We start from the raw sequence: 12,540 nt of genomic DNA on the forward strand, positions 1-12,540 counted from the left end.
GGTAGTGGAAAGTTTTCAAACATCGAATTACTTTCTTCTATTGTGGTCGACGTAGTATTAGCGGAGCTAAATACTGAAAAACGTTCTTGGTAGATTTTGACGAGCGTGCGCAGGATAATAAGTGCTCATCTTCGGATGTCCTTGAAAGCATATTCGGAAGCACAAAATTCGGTTCTACAAAGATAAAGATGATCGTGAACTTCGAAATGAATGTCTGACCAAAAACAAGAAAAAAGCAGTTGAAAGTTTCTCGAGGAAATCTTATACATATATATATATTCCAATGCGATCTTGAACACCCTGTTAGATGAGCATAATCGCAACGAAATGAGAGGCTCGGATAGCGGGAAGCGGTGAACTTAGCGTGCAATGGCATATAAAGTCCGGGTGATACATAATCCTCTGCAGTACCACGCCATACATACCATAATGCATTTTCTTCATCCCCTGCCATTACTATTTATCCCGGCATATTCTATAACATCTATACGCCTACATGGAGTCATATTCCAATGATGCACTGAAGTAAATGAGAAAGAGGAAATCGAGGCAAATAATATTTTGCTTTGAATATGACTTCGAAAAGGCAAAAATGTGTCAAACAGGCATGCGACTGTTGTCGTGTGCGTCGAGTGAAGTGCGACAGTAAAAGGCCGTGTAGCAGTTGTCTGCGAAACAATTTGAGCTGCACTTATCTACAACCGTCTAAAAAGAGGGGTCCGAAATCTATAAGGTTAAGGAGCTTGAAAAAAATAGCAGAAGTGCAGATGGTAAGCAGGACTAATGCCATCACGACTACTCCGGCGATGCGTATGAAGGTTCCGAAGAAGCTGATCGAGCAGTGCTTGCGGCTTTATCACGATAGTCTATACGTGATCTGGCCTCTACTTTCCTACGATGATCTTCACAAACTTCTAGAGGAGAAATACGAAGACAACTACGTCTATTGGTTTCTGATAGCTTTGTCGGCTGCCACCCTCAGTGATTTGCAAACTGAGATAAAGCTTGAAGACGGTACTTCTTTCACTGGAAGACAGTTATCCAGCCTTTGCATTTCATCGTGCCAACAATTCGACGACCTGGATAATAGCAATATATTCAACATTATGACATACTACTGTTTGCATCGTAGTTTTGCGCAAATATCCAATACGAGAACTTCATACCGGCTTTGTTGTGAAGCTGTTAGTCTAATTACAGTGGCTGGCTTACATCGGGAAGAAGCCTATGTGGCTCTTCCATTTGAAGAACAGCAGCTTAGACGGAAGTTGTATTATTTGCTTCTCATGACGGAGAGATACTACGCCATATACCTCCATTGTGCGACAAGTCTGGATGCTACTATATCGCCGCCGCAACTTGAGTTTGTTTCCGATCCTCGGCTTTCTCTGGATAGCTTTCTAGAAATGATTAGGATATTTACCATACCAGGGAAATGTTTTTTTGATGCTTTGGCTGCTAACTCTGCCAGCAATTCCTGCACCGAAGAGTCGCTGAAGAAAATATGGAAAGAACTTCATACAACACCTTCAGAGATAGAGCCGTGGTCTAATGGTTACATAGATATTTCGTTTTCTAGACATTGGATTAGGATACTAGCATGGAAGCTCGTGTATCTAATGAGGGGTACAAATTTTTCTTCGAATGTTAACAATGAGCGCATACCAGTCGAAATCGCTCGGGATATGTTGATAGACACTTACTTGACCCCAGAAAATCTATATGATGTTCACGGTCCTGGGATACCGATCAAAACGCTTGAAATAGCCACTGCTTTGGTGGACATTGTAGGGCAATATGACCATAGTATGAAATTGGAGGCTTGGAATGTTTTGTATGATGTATCCAAATTTGCTTTTTCCTTAAATCATTACAACAATGAAATGATCAAGAGGTTTTCCACAAAATGTCAGAGTGCCCTAATTACTTTACCCATTTCTAAATCTTTGCAATTAGATGATGATTCCAAGCATGATGAGAACATAATTCCTTGATTTTTTTTCATTTTCTGCTCACCTTCATTTGTGCTGAGAGGGGGATAACTTTTTATGGCAGGCAATTGTGTGTCTTTAATGCGGGGGTAAAGAACCACTGCTGCTAGAGATTTCTCATCATGAAAAGAGTGCTTGGTTACTCATTTGGAGGCTAGTCTACAATTTCAAAATAGTCTTTAGCCGTTATACCCTGCTCGTTTGGTTACATTCAATGCCAATGTTACTTGTCCCGTCAACTTTAGCATCTCCCAGATTTTCTGTACCTGAACAGATGTTAAAGACAAATCGGCATTATTCCCTGAGAATAAGAATTAAAATTAGGTGGGATGGCTATGCATTGATGAGAGACAAGTTCAGCGTGAAAAAGATAGGAGGCATATGGGAACTTCAGGCAAAGCCGTCCATTCTCATCGTTCCGTTTTGTATGATTCTGTTATCATAGTTAAGAGAAATTTAAATACGGCATGTTTAGTAATTTAGTACCACAGAATTACTTGGTACCATAATTGAGATACGAGCATAATAATTTCTTGAATATTTTTTCTCAATGTTAGAGAATTACTATATTTATAGATCATAGAGAGCACCATTACGCTTTTATCCTTGTGAATGGCCAAATATTTAAATAAGGAGTATGGAATTTAGCTTAAAAGCTACAATGGAGTAATGTAGTATTATTTATCATTGCAAATGTACCAAGAAATGGGTGTTCTTGGACCGATTTATGAAAAGTTTTGTTACAGTCACGTCGAGAGCATTACAATCTCTGGTACTAGGATACTCGAACAAATCATTCATTTCATCTCTCTAACACCGGAAAATGGATGTTAAAACTTATCAAGGAATTATTATGTGCTAATGTTCATTCACTTTCGTGTTGAAGATTCCATTTTAAAAAAAACAACCTTAGAAGCGGTTATTGTTAGATGTGGGAAACGCGTGGCTTTCTATTAAGTGGAAAAAGCGGAACAAAATATGATGTATTTCACTACATCGTGGGTATTTTTCTGGGCGAGAAATTTCACTAATATGGTTAGTACACCACAATCCGCATTTTCTTTTTAGAGAATGGCATTATTTGCCATGTTTGTTGTTTTCACCCTTCATAATAGTAGGCCATTATCAATCGACTAACCTTTTGGGCGTCGTAACTAATTTCTCACTTATGCGTAATCTTTAAAGAGTATAAGGATATTTATCTGATGGAACTGTACGGTTTATACTTGTAAGGCAGATCAAAAACTTAAGAAAATTTTATATGTTGGCACTGTAAACTTAGAGTCTGTTTCAAAAGTTTTTTCTTGGGCTTCTGTTGCTATCGCTTGTAATTAATCTATGTGAATTTCGAGATTGGGCGAACTTTTAAACGAAGGATGCCTGTCGAATTAAAGCATGAAGGTTTCACTAGCGTAAACAAATACAGCCTCCTTCTACAAGTCATCGCCAACCGCCTTGTGTAATTTGCAAGGGTTTGTAACAAATTTATTTGGATTTTATAATGATATAAGCGCTTCCAATAAACGCATACGTCATATATCAAATATAATAGCAAATTTCAACATTATTTGCTATTTTTTCTCTACCTTAAAGCTTCATGAATACAAGAGAGATAGAACAAACTGAAAATACTGCTGATGTGTTGTGTGTTCGAGTTAATATCGACGCACGGAATACTTAGGAAAATACTTCGTTCTTCATTACTATTTGGTTCCAATTAATGTATGTATCATGAGTTTATTCCTTGACAAGGTAATTATGAATGTTACACAGAAGATCAACTATATACAAAAAAGAATTTAGAGCTTTCTACAGGCCTTTGGAACAGTCGAAGAAATTATTTAACCATCCGAAAGAACTTTATTTAAAATTCGTTGACTTCGTTTAGCCCATGCTGCATTGCGCTTGAGGACTGGTTAATAACGCCATCAACTTGCGGATCAATTTGAGACTCTTTCCTCTCGAAAGGATCGACTACAGTAGACGCAAATTTTCTAGCAGGGACACCTTGATTGAAAAGTTCATTAATTTCACTAAAGGTTCTACCAGTTGTCTCAGGCAAATCAATGATGACCCAAGCCAAAGTGACTGCAGTGAAACCGCCCCAATATAGACCGGTTTTGGCCCCCCAGTTCCAGTCGCTCACATTAAGCATATATGGCGTTAGAATGGCATTGATGACGGCCATCAAATTGTAGCAAATACGGGCCAGCACAATAGTCTTGGTCCTTAATTCTGCGGATGGAATCTCTGCAACGATACAGTAAACCACAGCCCCGATACCGGCGTTGTAGAAGAACGATAAAGCCAACAGTAAACCACCGGCACCGTTACTGGCATTGCTTCCAGAAGCAAACCCCATTCCACCAATGATAAATAGACAAACCATTTGAAATGCAAGACCATAAGTCAGTATAGTCCATCTCCCAACACGGCCAGATATTACCCAGGAGCAAAGGGTGCCTGCTAAACCTAGACAGTACTGAATAAGCGAAAAAGTGAACGCCTTGTCAGTGGCCATGCCTGCCCTTTCAAAGAAATATGTCGAGTAACCAAGTAAAACGGCACCGCTGCTATTCTGAGCAACCCAAGTCAAACACGCAAGTCTTGTTCTTCTTCCATCAACGCCCTTGAAACAGTTGAAGAACGACCCTGATTTCGATGCCAGAAGTCTTTCCTTCTCAATCGTCATCTCAATTTGCTTTAAAGTAATATCCACTTGAATCTCCTTCTCAGCAGCAGTGCCACTCAGAATCCTATTCAAGGACTTTTTGGCCTCCGCAATCTTATTCTTTCTCACCAGCCACCAAGGCGACTCAGGAGCGAAGAAAATACCAACAATTAAAGGCGCAGGCCAAATCCATTGTAAGGCGAATGGCAATTTGTAACCTAGGTCAGAATCTCCCAAGTTCTCCTGAGAGTTTTTCATAATACCAGAGGCGAAAATTTGGCCAAACAACCAACAGATATTGGAGTAACTGGTCATGTAATATCTCAACGCTAGGGGACAAACTTCCGAAGCGTAAGTAACAGCCAGACTCTGGAAGCAGCCCCATGGCATAGCTGACAGAATTTGCCCTACAGCGATCATGGCCAAACTTTTACAGTAGTAAAGGATGAAAATATAAGCAGTCAACAAACCAAGCGCCGTAATCATTGTATAACGGTTGCCGATGAATTCGACCATGTAAGTGGTAATCTGTAAACCAATCATTTCACCACAAAGAACACACATGTTCAAACCAATTTGCCATTGCGAGGAAATTTCGTAGGAGCCTTCCGCATTCATAGTACCGAACTTCCTCTGGAAAACTGGCAATGCATAAAGTGCACTCAAAAGCGCAGTATCATAACCCTCCATAACCAGCGTAGTGGACACTAAAATAGACCATAAGGCAGCCTTTGGATATTTTCGCAAAGCTTGCCTCAAGGTCATGCTTTTTTCTTCGCTGTTAGCCTCATTGGCTTCATCAGTGGCAGCATTCACCACCTTTATTGCATTATCATTATCATCGTCTGAATCAACCAATTGAGCTGAATTGGTGGTGAACTCCAGGTGACCCAACTCGAATACACCATCTTTTTTTCCTTCTTCAAAATCCTCAGTATTTAGAGCTCCACGTTGGTGTATTATATCACTGGAAGATCCAGGAATGCTAGTATTCCTATTATCCAAGGTATTATTTTTCTTGTTTACGAATGATATGATATTCTTCATATTATATTATTCTGTAATGGTTCGATACTCTTTTGTGAATTATTACAGGAAAAAAAATCATCAGGGAAATTTCTCAAAAATAGATGATACCAAACTATTTATATAGAAAGTGCGACACTTAGTCTTCTTCATCTTTCATTAGGTTCGCTGAACTTAAGTCTATTCCAGTTCAATGTATACATCACGATATGTCCTTTAACTCTGCTAAGTTGTCATTTCGTAGTAAAAATCAACGGATTATTACGTGATAGACCCAGCAGTGTTTATGACAATGGAAATTAAAACCGTAAAACTCCTTTCACGACAATTGTGCACATTCTTCTTTGGATGACCCGAGTGTAAAGCAAATTAGTAGCCATAGAAAAAAACCTTGTTCCTTGTGAGAAAAGAGGAGGCAAGAGGAGGCAAAATAAAAGAAATGTCGTGGGCCAAATACGAGCATTAAAAAGTTGAATTATTCAATGCTATATGCAGGAAATTTCTCGTTCTTTATCGTCGTTTCACCAATCCGAGTGCGGGATACGCGTCATACTTAGGCCGTAGTAATCACATAGCAGATTAAAAAGTTTCTTATGATATAACCTTCAAGTACTCATGCTTTTTCTAGTATTGTTGGTATGTTTTGAGGGGAAGTATCGTATTTTTGCTATTCCATATTCTTCACCGACTTTTACCTTTCTATTCATACATTATGCAACGGAGCTCCCCAGAAATGCAATCCTTTCAGAAGATATACGTAGCATTTGGAATTATTTTCGGTAAAAAAAATCAACTGGTCAGCAGTAGATAGTACACAAAGATCTACCGCTTTCTTCGATTATTATCTAGTGAGCAGTGAGATATGTACCTGGAACTCAGGTACATAATGCAACTTTCTACGGAGTACTCGTGGCTAGGTATCCTGCCGCACATTCATTTTTTGTATTACAGTAAACTCGTACGCAGAAAGTATGGAAATACGGGGAAATACGGGAAAATATGGGGAAATAAACTTTTTTTCCATTTCCTTCAATTCGGAGCATTTTTCGGGATAATAGTGAACAATATAAAGAAATTGCGTATATTGCGGTGTCGTGCTTATATTGTGTTATATTATACCAGGCCGATACTATCAGAACTAGACGAAATCACAAATGGTATGAGCACAGCCACCACTGAGGGCACGGCATCTTCGTAAAATAAATTAGAATTGGTAGCTTGTCCACCTGTGGATGCCTGTGAATATGATATTGAGAGACCAATTTTGACATTCTCTCTCGAATATATGACCTTACTGTTTTTTAAGGGCAACTAGGAGAAAGGTTATAACAGAAGGAAAAGTAGTAACATAAGTGATATATTCATGACAATTATTTGTAAATTATCATAGTGAAAACAGATCACCGTCTACCAGATTTACCGCCCTAACTTCAACGGCTCCGGTGGCAATGGTATGATAGCTTTACTGCGACTAGTTTGAAGAGCTAAGCTTCGACGCGATGCCTGTCCTTTCATCATCTGAGTTTCCTCAGGAAGATATGGGTTATGATATCCCAACTATGGTCAACATGATTTCAACTGGGAACATGAAGAGTGTCGTAAGGCGACTTATGACTCCTCAGTCGGCTATTGGTTTCGTAACAATATTGATGAGCTGAAAATTGACGTAGCTAGCATGTACTCCAAGGTTGGAGGCGTGTCAAATGATTCTTTCACCGATCCAATTACACCTTACGAGAATAAGGCAGATTTTCTTATACACGAATCACGCATTCATGAGTATTATAAGGAAATACGCCAATAAATCCCGGAGGGTAAAGAAATTTCAAGTGTAGTGTAAGCTCATTCCGTTTACCTGGAAGACCTTGAGCTAGCTTTTACTGAAAGCTTTTTGTTAGTCGAGGATGCTTGGTGCGTGACTACCATCTATCTTCCTCGAAAATTATGATCGACGTCTCCGTGTTTCGCATTCTGGCTTTGAACCTCTTGGATGGTCCAAGGGCTTTACCGCCCTTATCATTACATTAACTAGAATTGCCTTCCAAGGTCGAGGCTGCTGCGACCTACTTCAAAACAGAGAGATTGAGCAAATATGGAACGTGTTCATACTGCCAGTATTTATGCTATCATCAAGTGTGAATATGATGAGAACTCGGGCAAATTAGAAAGGTTTCTGGGGTATTGGCCTTGCTTGCCAGAAGCAATGGGAGGGCGTTTTCCATGAGATGATGACGAGCCTAAGTAAGTTTCACGAAGAATGCCAAACTACAAATTAATAATAATGGATCATTTGGATATAGAATCAAATAGAAGCTTAATTAAAAATAATACCCCGCTCACCTCTTCTGGTAAAACCTCATGGGTGAAAAGGAGACAAAGAATACTCTGACATGCGTCTGCAACTTCTCATTCACAATTTGGACAACCAGATGTTGTTCATGCTCACTAAAAAGGTTCATACAGCAAAGAAGCGATGGATATCTTTAATCTCAGTAGGGGCACACCTATTTCTTAGTGCACAATTACAAAGTTTTTAATACCCTATTTGTGTGGTAATCATGCACCTTGCCGCCCACGAAAGTCTTCATAACTTGTACTAACAATGGTGTAAAGATGTATTCGATTCCAAGGATTTTCCTTTGGTGATAATTACTAGGCATTTACTTTTCTTTTGTCTTTTATTGAACTATTATGGCTCTGCCAGGCACATTTGGTTAACTTTCGTTATCAATTCCGTGTTCTGTCGGCCAGCTGAAAGCTGTCTTCTGTTGACATCTCACTTAAGTTGAGATGCTTCATAATAAAATACATTGTAAACCATATATCGCTGTAGAGAGGCCTTAAATGAACAAATCTAAAATATTGCTAGCACCGAGGCCCTTCAAACGTGTCAATATAAGGGCAATACCTTTATACTTATTTCAATCACTATTGAAATCTTTGAAACTTGAGCGACAAAACTGAAAATTTGCGACTGTTATTCAATATTTGGTTCTCTCCTTGGGGTGCAAAAAATAATAGTCATCTAAGTGTTTCTTTTCATTCGCAACTAATCGGCCATCTCTTACAGTAGGAAATTAGGATGAGAATGAGGGGACCCATTGTATTTTAGCACAACTTATTTATAGTTCGTTGAAAAAATTCAAATAACTGCATGAAGGGTAATATCGAGCATCAAACTTGTCGTCTTTTGCCATTTTAAACATCTCCAGTGTGGTCTAATGCAAATTGAGTTTCGTGCAGTATCACGCATCTTATCTCTCGCAAATACCTGTAAATCGGACGAATTCGTGGATTAATATAGTTTACTTAAACCTCATACCAAAGGTTGTCGGAAGAAAAGGAGAAAACAATGGTACCTTTTCGAGCCTATGGGAATTGGACAATATTTCAAAACACGGGAGATCGAACGATTCCACGAAACATTTCGTAACCAACAGTTCTTAAGGAAAACTTTTGTTTGTTCCGGATATCCGGGCAGAGAAGTTTCACAGGAAAGAAGCATTATCAGAATCTTGAGTTTGTCCTATCAATATTTCATATTCCAATCAACATATGCATGAATCTCGTACCAGGTTTTGGTGTATTCTTGTGTAGAACCACAGGCTGTTTATTCTGAACTTCAATCGTTGAACAATATACAATAACGTTACGTGATCATGACATATATAAAAAATGTACAAATTTATTGAATATAGAGTTAACGTTTGCTCTTTTGATAGCCTCCGCTCACTTATCCAGAAATAACCAGGAAAGCAGAGGTACCACTTTTCTCAGAGTTTCAGACTCTTGAGCGAGCGCTGGCATCATCATTTTCATTCGCTGATGTAAACTCTTCCTTCCCATGGCTTCAATGTTCTGGAAGATGCATCTATTTCCTTCTTTGGGTAGTTCCCAAACTCTAAATTAAACGATGGGCTATCATTTGGAATCGCGAAATCTATCACTTCAGAGCTAAAGTTCAAAGCAGCAAACAATGTTTTATTATTGTGCTTCTTCGTGAAACTAAATAGCTTTTTGTTGTCTAAATCAATGAACTCAAAATCATAGCCATAAACAGCAATATCTTTGTGTGCTTTTCTAAACTTCAAGGCCTCCTTCCAAAAGTTCAAAACTGAGTTGGGATCCTTGGTCTCGTCCTCAACATCAATGCCTTTTTTGAAAGACTCATTCAAATAAAACCATGGCTTGGCATTAGGACCCGAGAAGCCAGCGTTTGGTTCTTCATGAGTCCAAGGCATAGGGGTTCTCGCATGATCCCTAGACATTAAAGCAATTCCTTCCAAAAACTTCTTCATTTGCTCTGATTTTTCACCATGCTCTTCCCTAATGAGCTTGTAATTGTTTCTGATTTCAACATCCTCGTACTTTTGGACAGGCCAGTTCTTGAAATTGATTTGGCCCAGCTCTTGTCCTTGATAAATGAACAAAGTGCCGGTCAGTGACGCCAACAGAACCGACAGTAACTTACCAGAAATGACACGATTTTTTGGAGAATCGTCACCAAATCTCGTGATAGAACGAGGCTGGTCGTGGTTTTCCAGATAAATCGTTGACCAACAGTCTGTCCCGTTGATATATCTGAAAAGCTCTGCAAGGGCAATTTTCCAATCTTTCAATTCAAATGGGACCAAGTCGTAACGGAACAAGGGGGAAGTCCCAACATCAGTATGAGAGAAGTTGAACAACTCACCAAGCTCGTGTCTTGAAGCACTCGTGTACAGTTTCTTGGTTTCGTCGGAGGCATGTTGCATCTCACCAACCGTCATAATCTCTCTGCCATCCTTAACTCTGTCTCTGATAAACTTGTTCATTTCTTGATGGAACTCGTGAATACGTGGACCATTTAAAGTCATTGGGTCACTGGATTGCCAAATTGAGGTTTCATCGATAATAGGGGCGTCTGGTAAGCCGTGGACTTTAGAATACAAGCTCCCCACATCGATTCTGAACCCATCAACACCATGGTCCAACCAATATCCAACAGCACTTTCGTAGATTGCCTTTCTACACTCTTCACTTTCCCAATTCAAGTCAGGTTGACGAGTTGCAAACAAACGCAAGTAAAATTCTTGCGTCTTTTCATCGAACGTCCATGCGGAACCGCCAAAATAGGACTTCCAGTTGTTTGGAGGAATTGGCGTGCCTTCAGCGTCGTAGCCCTTAGGAGGTCTCCAGAAGAACCAGTCACGTTTTGGGTTGGTCTTTGAGGATCTACTTTCCTTAAACCATTCATGCTCGCTGGAGCAGTGGTTGATGACCAAGTCGGTGATGAACTTCATACCAAGCTTGTGTGTCTTTTCGATCAGGGCAAAGCAGTCCTCATTGGTACCGTAGGTTGGCCACACTTTCTCGTAGTTGGCAATGTCGTAACCCATGTCATCTTGTGGCGAGTCGTAGAATGGCGAAATCCAAATGGCATCGGCGCCAAGCTCTTTGATGTACTCCAACTTGGAGGCAATACCCTTCATGTCACCCCATCCATCGTTGTTGGAGTCTTTGAAACTTGCTGGGTAAATCTGATAGATGGTGGCCTCTTTCCACCACTTAGGTTCTGTTTCTGGGTGCGCAGAAGAAATAGTCATTAGTATATAATAAGTTTACGTGAGTAAATTTGATTAATCTCTTTGATTTACTTATGCTCTTGAAGTTTGAAATTTTCCCGATTGCAACACAACACATACTACTCAGAACTTAATTGTGCCCTTTAAGTACTTTTTTATTTCATGGAAAAACGGATCTTCTTCATTCAAAGCAGTTGCGTGCCATGACAAGAGTTAAGAAATGAGCTACTTTGTTTTTTCCGATTATCTCAGCGGAATAATAGAACATCGGCAAAATAACTCAGTGACGTAGATATGAAATTGTTTCATCACGGGGCTTAATTTTGTGGGGTAACAAATGCACTAATCAACCTTATTTTCTAATCCATCTTTGGTTGAAAATTATGCTAGTGCTTATTTGTACAAATATTCTGGGGTTACTGTCTAAATTTCCCCGAGATATTCTCCGAGATATTTTCCTGCGACGAAGACCCTATCCTTACGTAACGTATAAACTGATCTCGGTTCATTTCCTGGCCGAGAATTTCTCCGAGATTTAACGCCCCTCACCCCACGTGAATAAACTTTGTTTCTCCAGTTCAATCGGAAATCTTTTATTCCCTTAAACAATACATATGCATATACACACAAATGATGCAGGTGGAGAATATCCAGGAGAAAGAGCACACTCGCAGAGGTCTAAATGCGGTGCCTTACCTTTGCTGCATGGGGAGAATATCCCCTTTTTGCAAATTGCCAAACATATGCGCACACAGAATTAGCGCCCGAAAATGCTTGCCCTCCTCGAGTTTCGTCTTACTCTATCGCTGTGTCTCATATTGCGTTCCTGCAACTAGGAAGGAATCCTAACACAATACTCTTGTTTGGTAATGATTTCGTAGGCGTACAATCGTGGATCTATTCGGTATGAGAATTTTATTTTTTTCCTTGAAGCTTGCATTCACCTCATAGCTTTAGTAAGAACGCTCGAGAAAAGCGATTCACTTGCACACTTTAGGCGTCTTTAAAAGCGCATTTCAAGGGGACGAATGTTGATTTCTCGAGCAATCCTCTAAATTTTGGAATAGGTCATTTAGAACAGCTATCCTTTGATCCGGAGTAGCCTATTGTTTAGTATTGTACCTCATTTCTTTCGGTTTTATTGCGGCGTCATCATTTTTGGCGCACGCCTTACCCCGCCCCCGGTTTTTATTGTCCGTTCCTCCATGCTCAAGAACTTAAATACAACAGATAATGATTTCAAGATCCTTCCTTCACAAAAGATAGAAGCAAACACTAAATGAAGCTG

General features: G+C 39.6%; 3 protein-coding genes across 3 annotated transcripts; 1 reads left to right on the plus strand and 2 right to left on the minus strand.

Moving 5' to 3' along the window:
* Positions 1 to 767: 767 nt before the first annotated feature.
* Positions 768 to 1,994, plus strand: MAL13 (transcription factor MAL13; the record flags this gene model as incomplete). The annotated part of the gene is made up of 1 exon (XM_033910725.1): positions 768 to 1,994. One exon carries the CDS (start codon positions 768 to 770, stop codon positions 1,992 to 1,994), a length of 1,227 nt encoding a protein of 408 aa, XP_033766616.1.
* A 1,861-nt stretch (positions 1,995 to 3,855) lies between these two features.
* Positions 3,856 to 5,709, minus strand: MAL11 (alpha-glucoside permease; the record flags this gene model as incomplete). The annotated part of the gene is made up of 1 exon (XM_033910726.1): positions 3,856 to 5,709. The coding sequence occupies one exon, from the start codon at positions 5,707 to 5,709 to the stop codon at positions 3,856 to 3,858; it is 1,854 nt and encodes a 617-aa protein (XP_033766617.1).
* Positions 5,710 to 9,503: 3,794 nt separating this feature from the next.
* SPAR_G04960 (glycoside hydrolase family 13 protein) lies at positions 9,504 to 11,273 on the minus strand (the record flags this gene model as incomplete). Its single annotated transcript, XM_033910727.1, has 1 exon — positions 9,504 to 11,273. The coding sequence occupies one exon, from the start codon at positions 11,271 to 11,273 to the stop codon at positions 9,504 to 9,506; it is 1,770 nt and encodes a 589-aa protein (XP_033766618.1).
* Positions 11,274 to 12,540: the final 1,267 nt, after the last annotated feature.

Source organism: Saccharomyces paradoxus, chromosome VII (genome assembly GCF_002079055.1).
Source record: "Saccharomyces paradoxus chromosome VII, complete sequence".
NCBI classification, from domain to species: Eukaryota; Fungi; Ascomycota; class Saccharomycetes; order Saccharomycetales; family Saccharomycetaceae; genus Saccharomyces; species Saccharomyces paradoxus.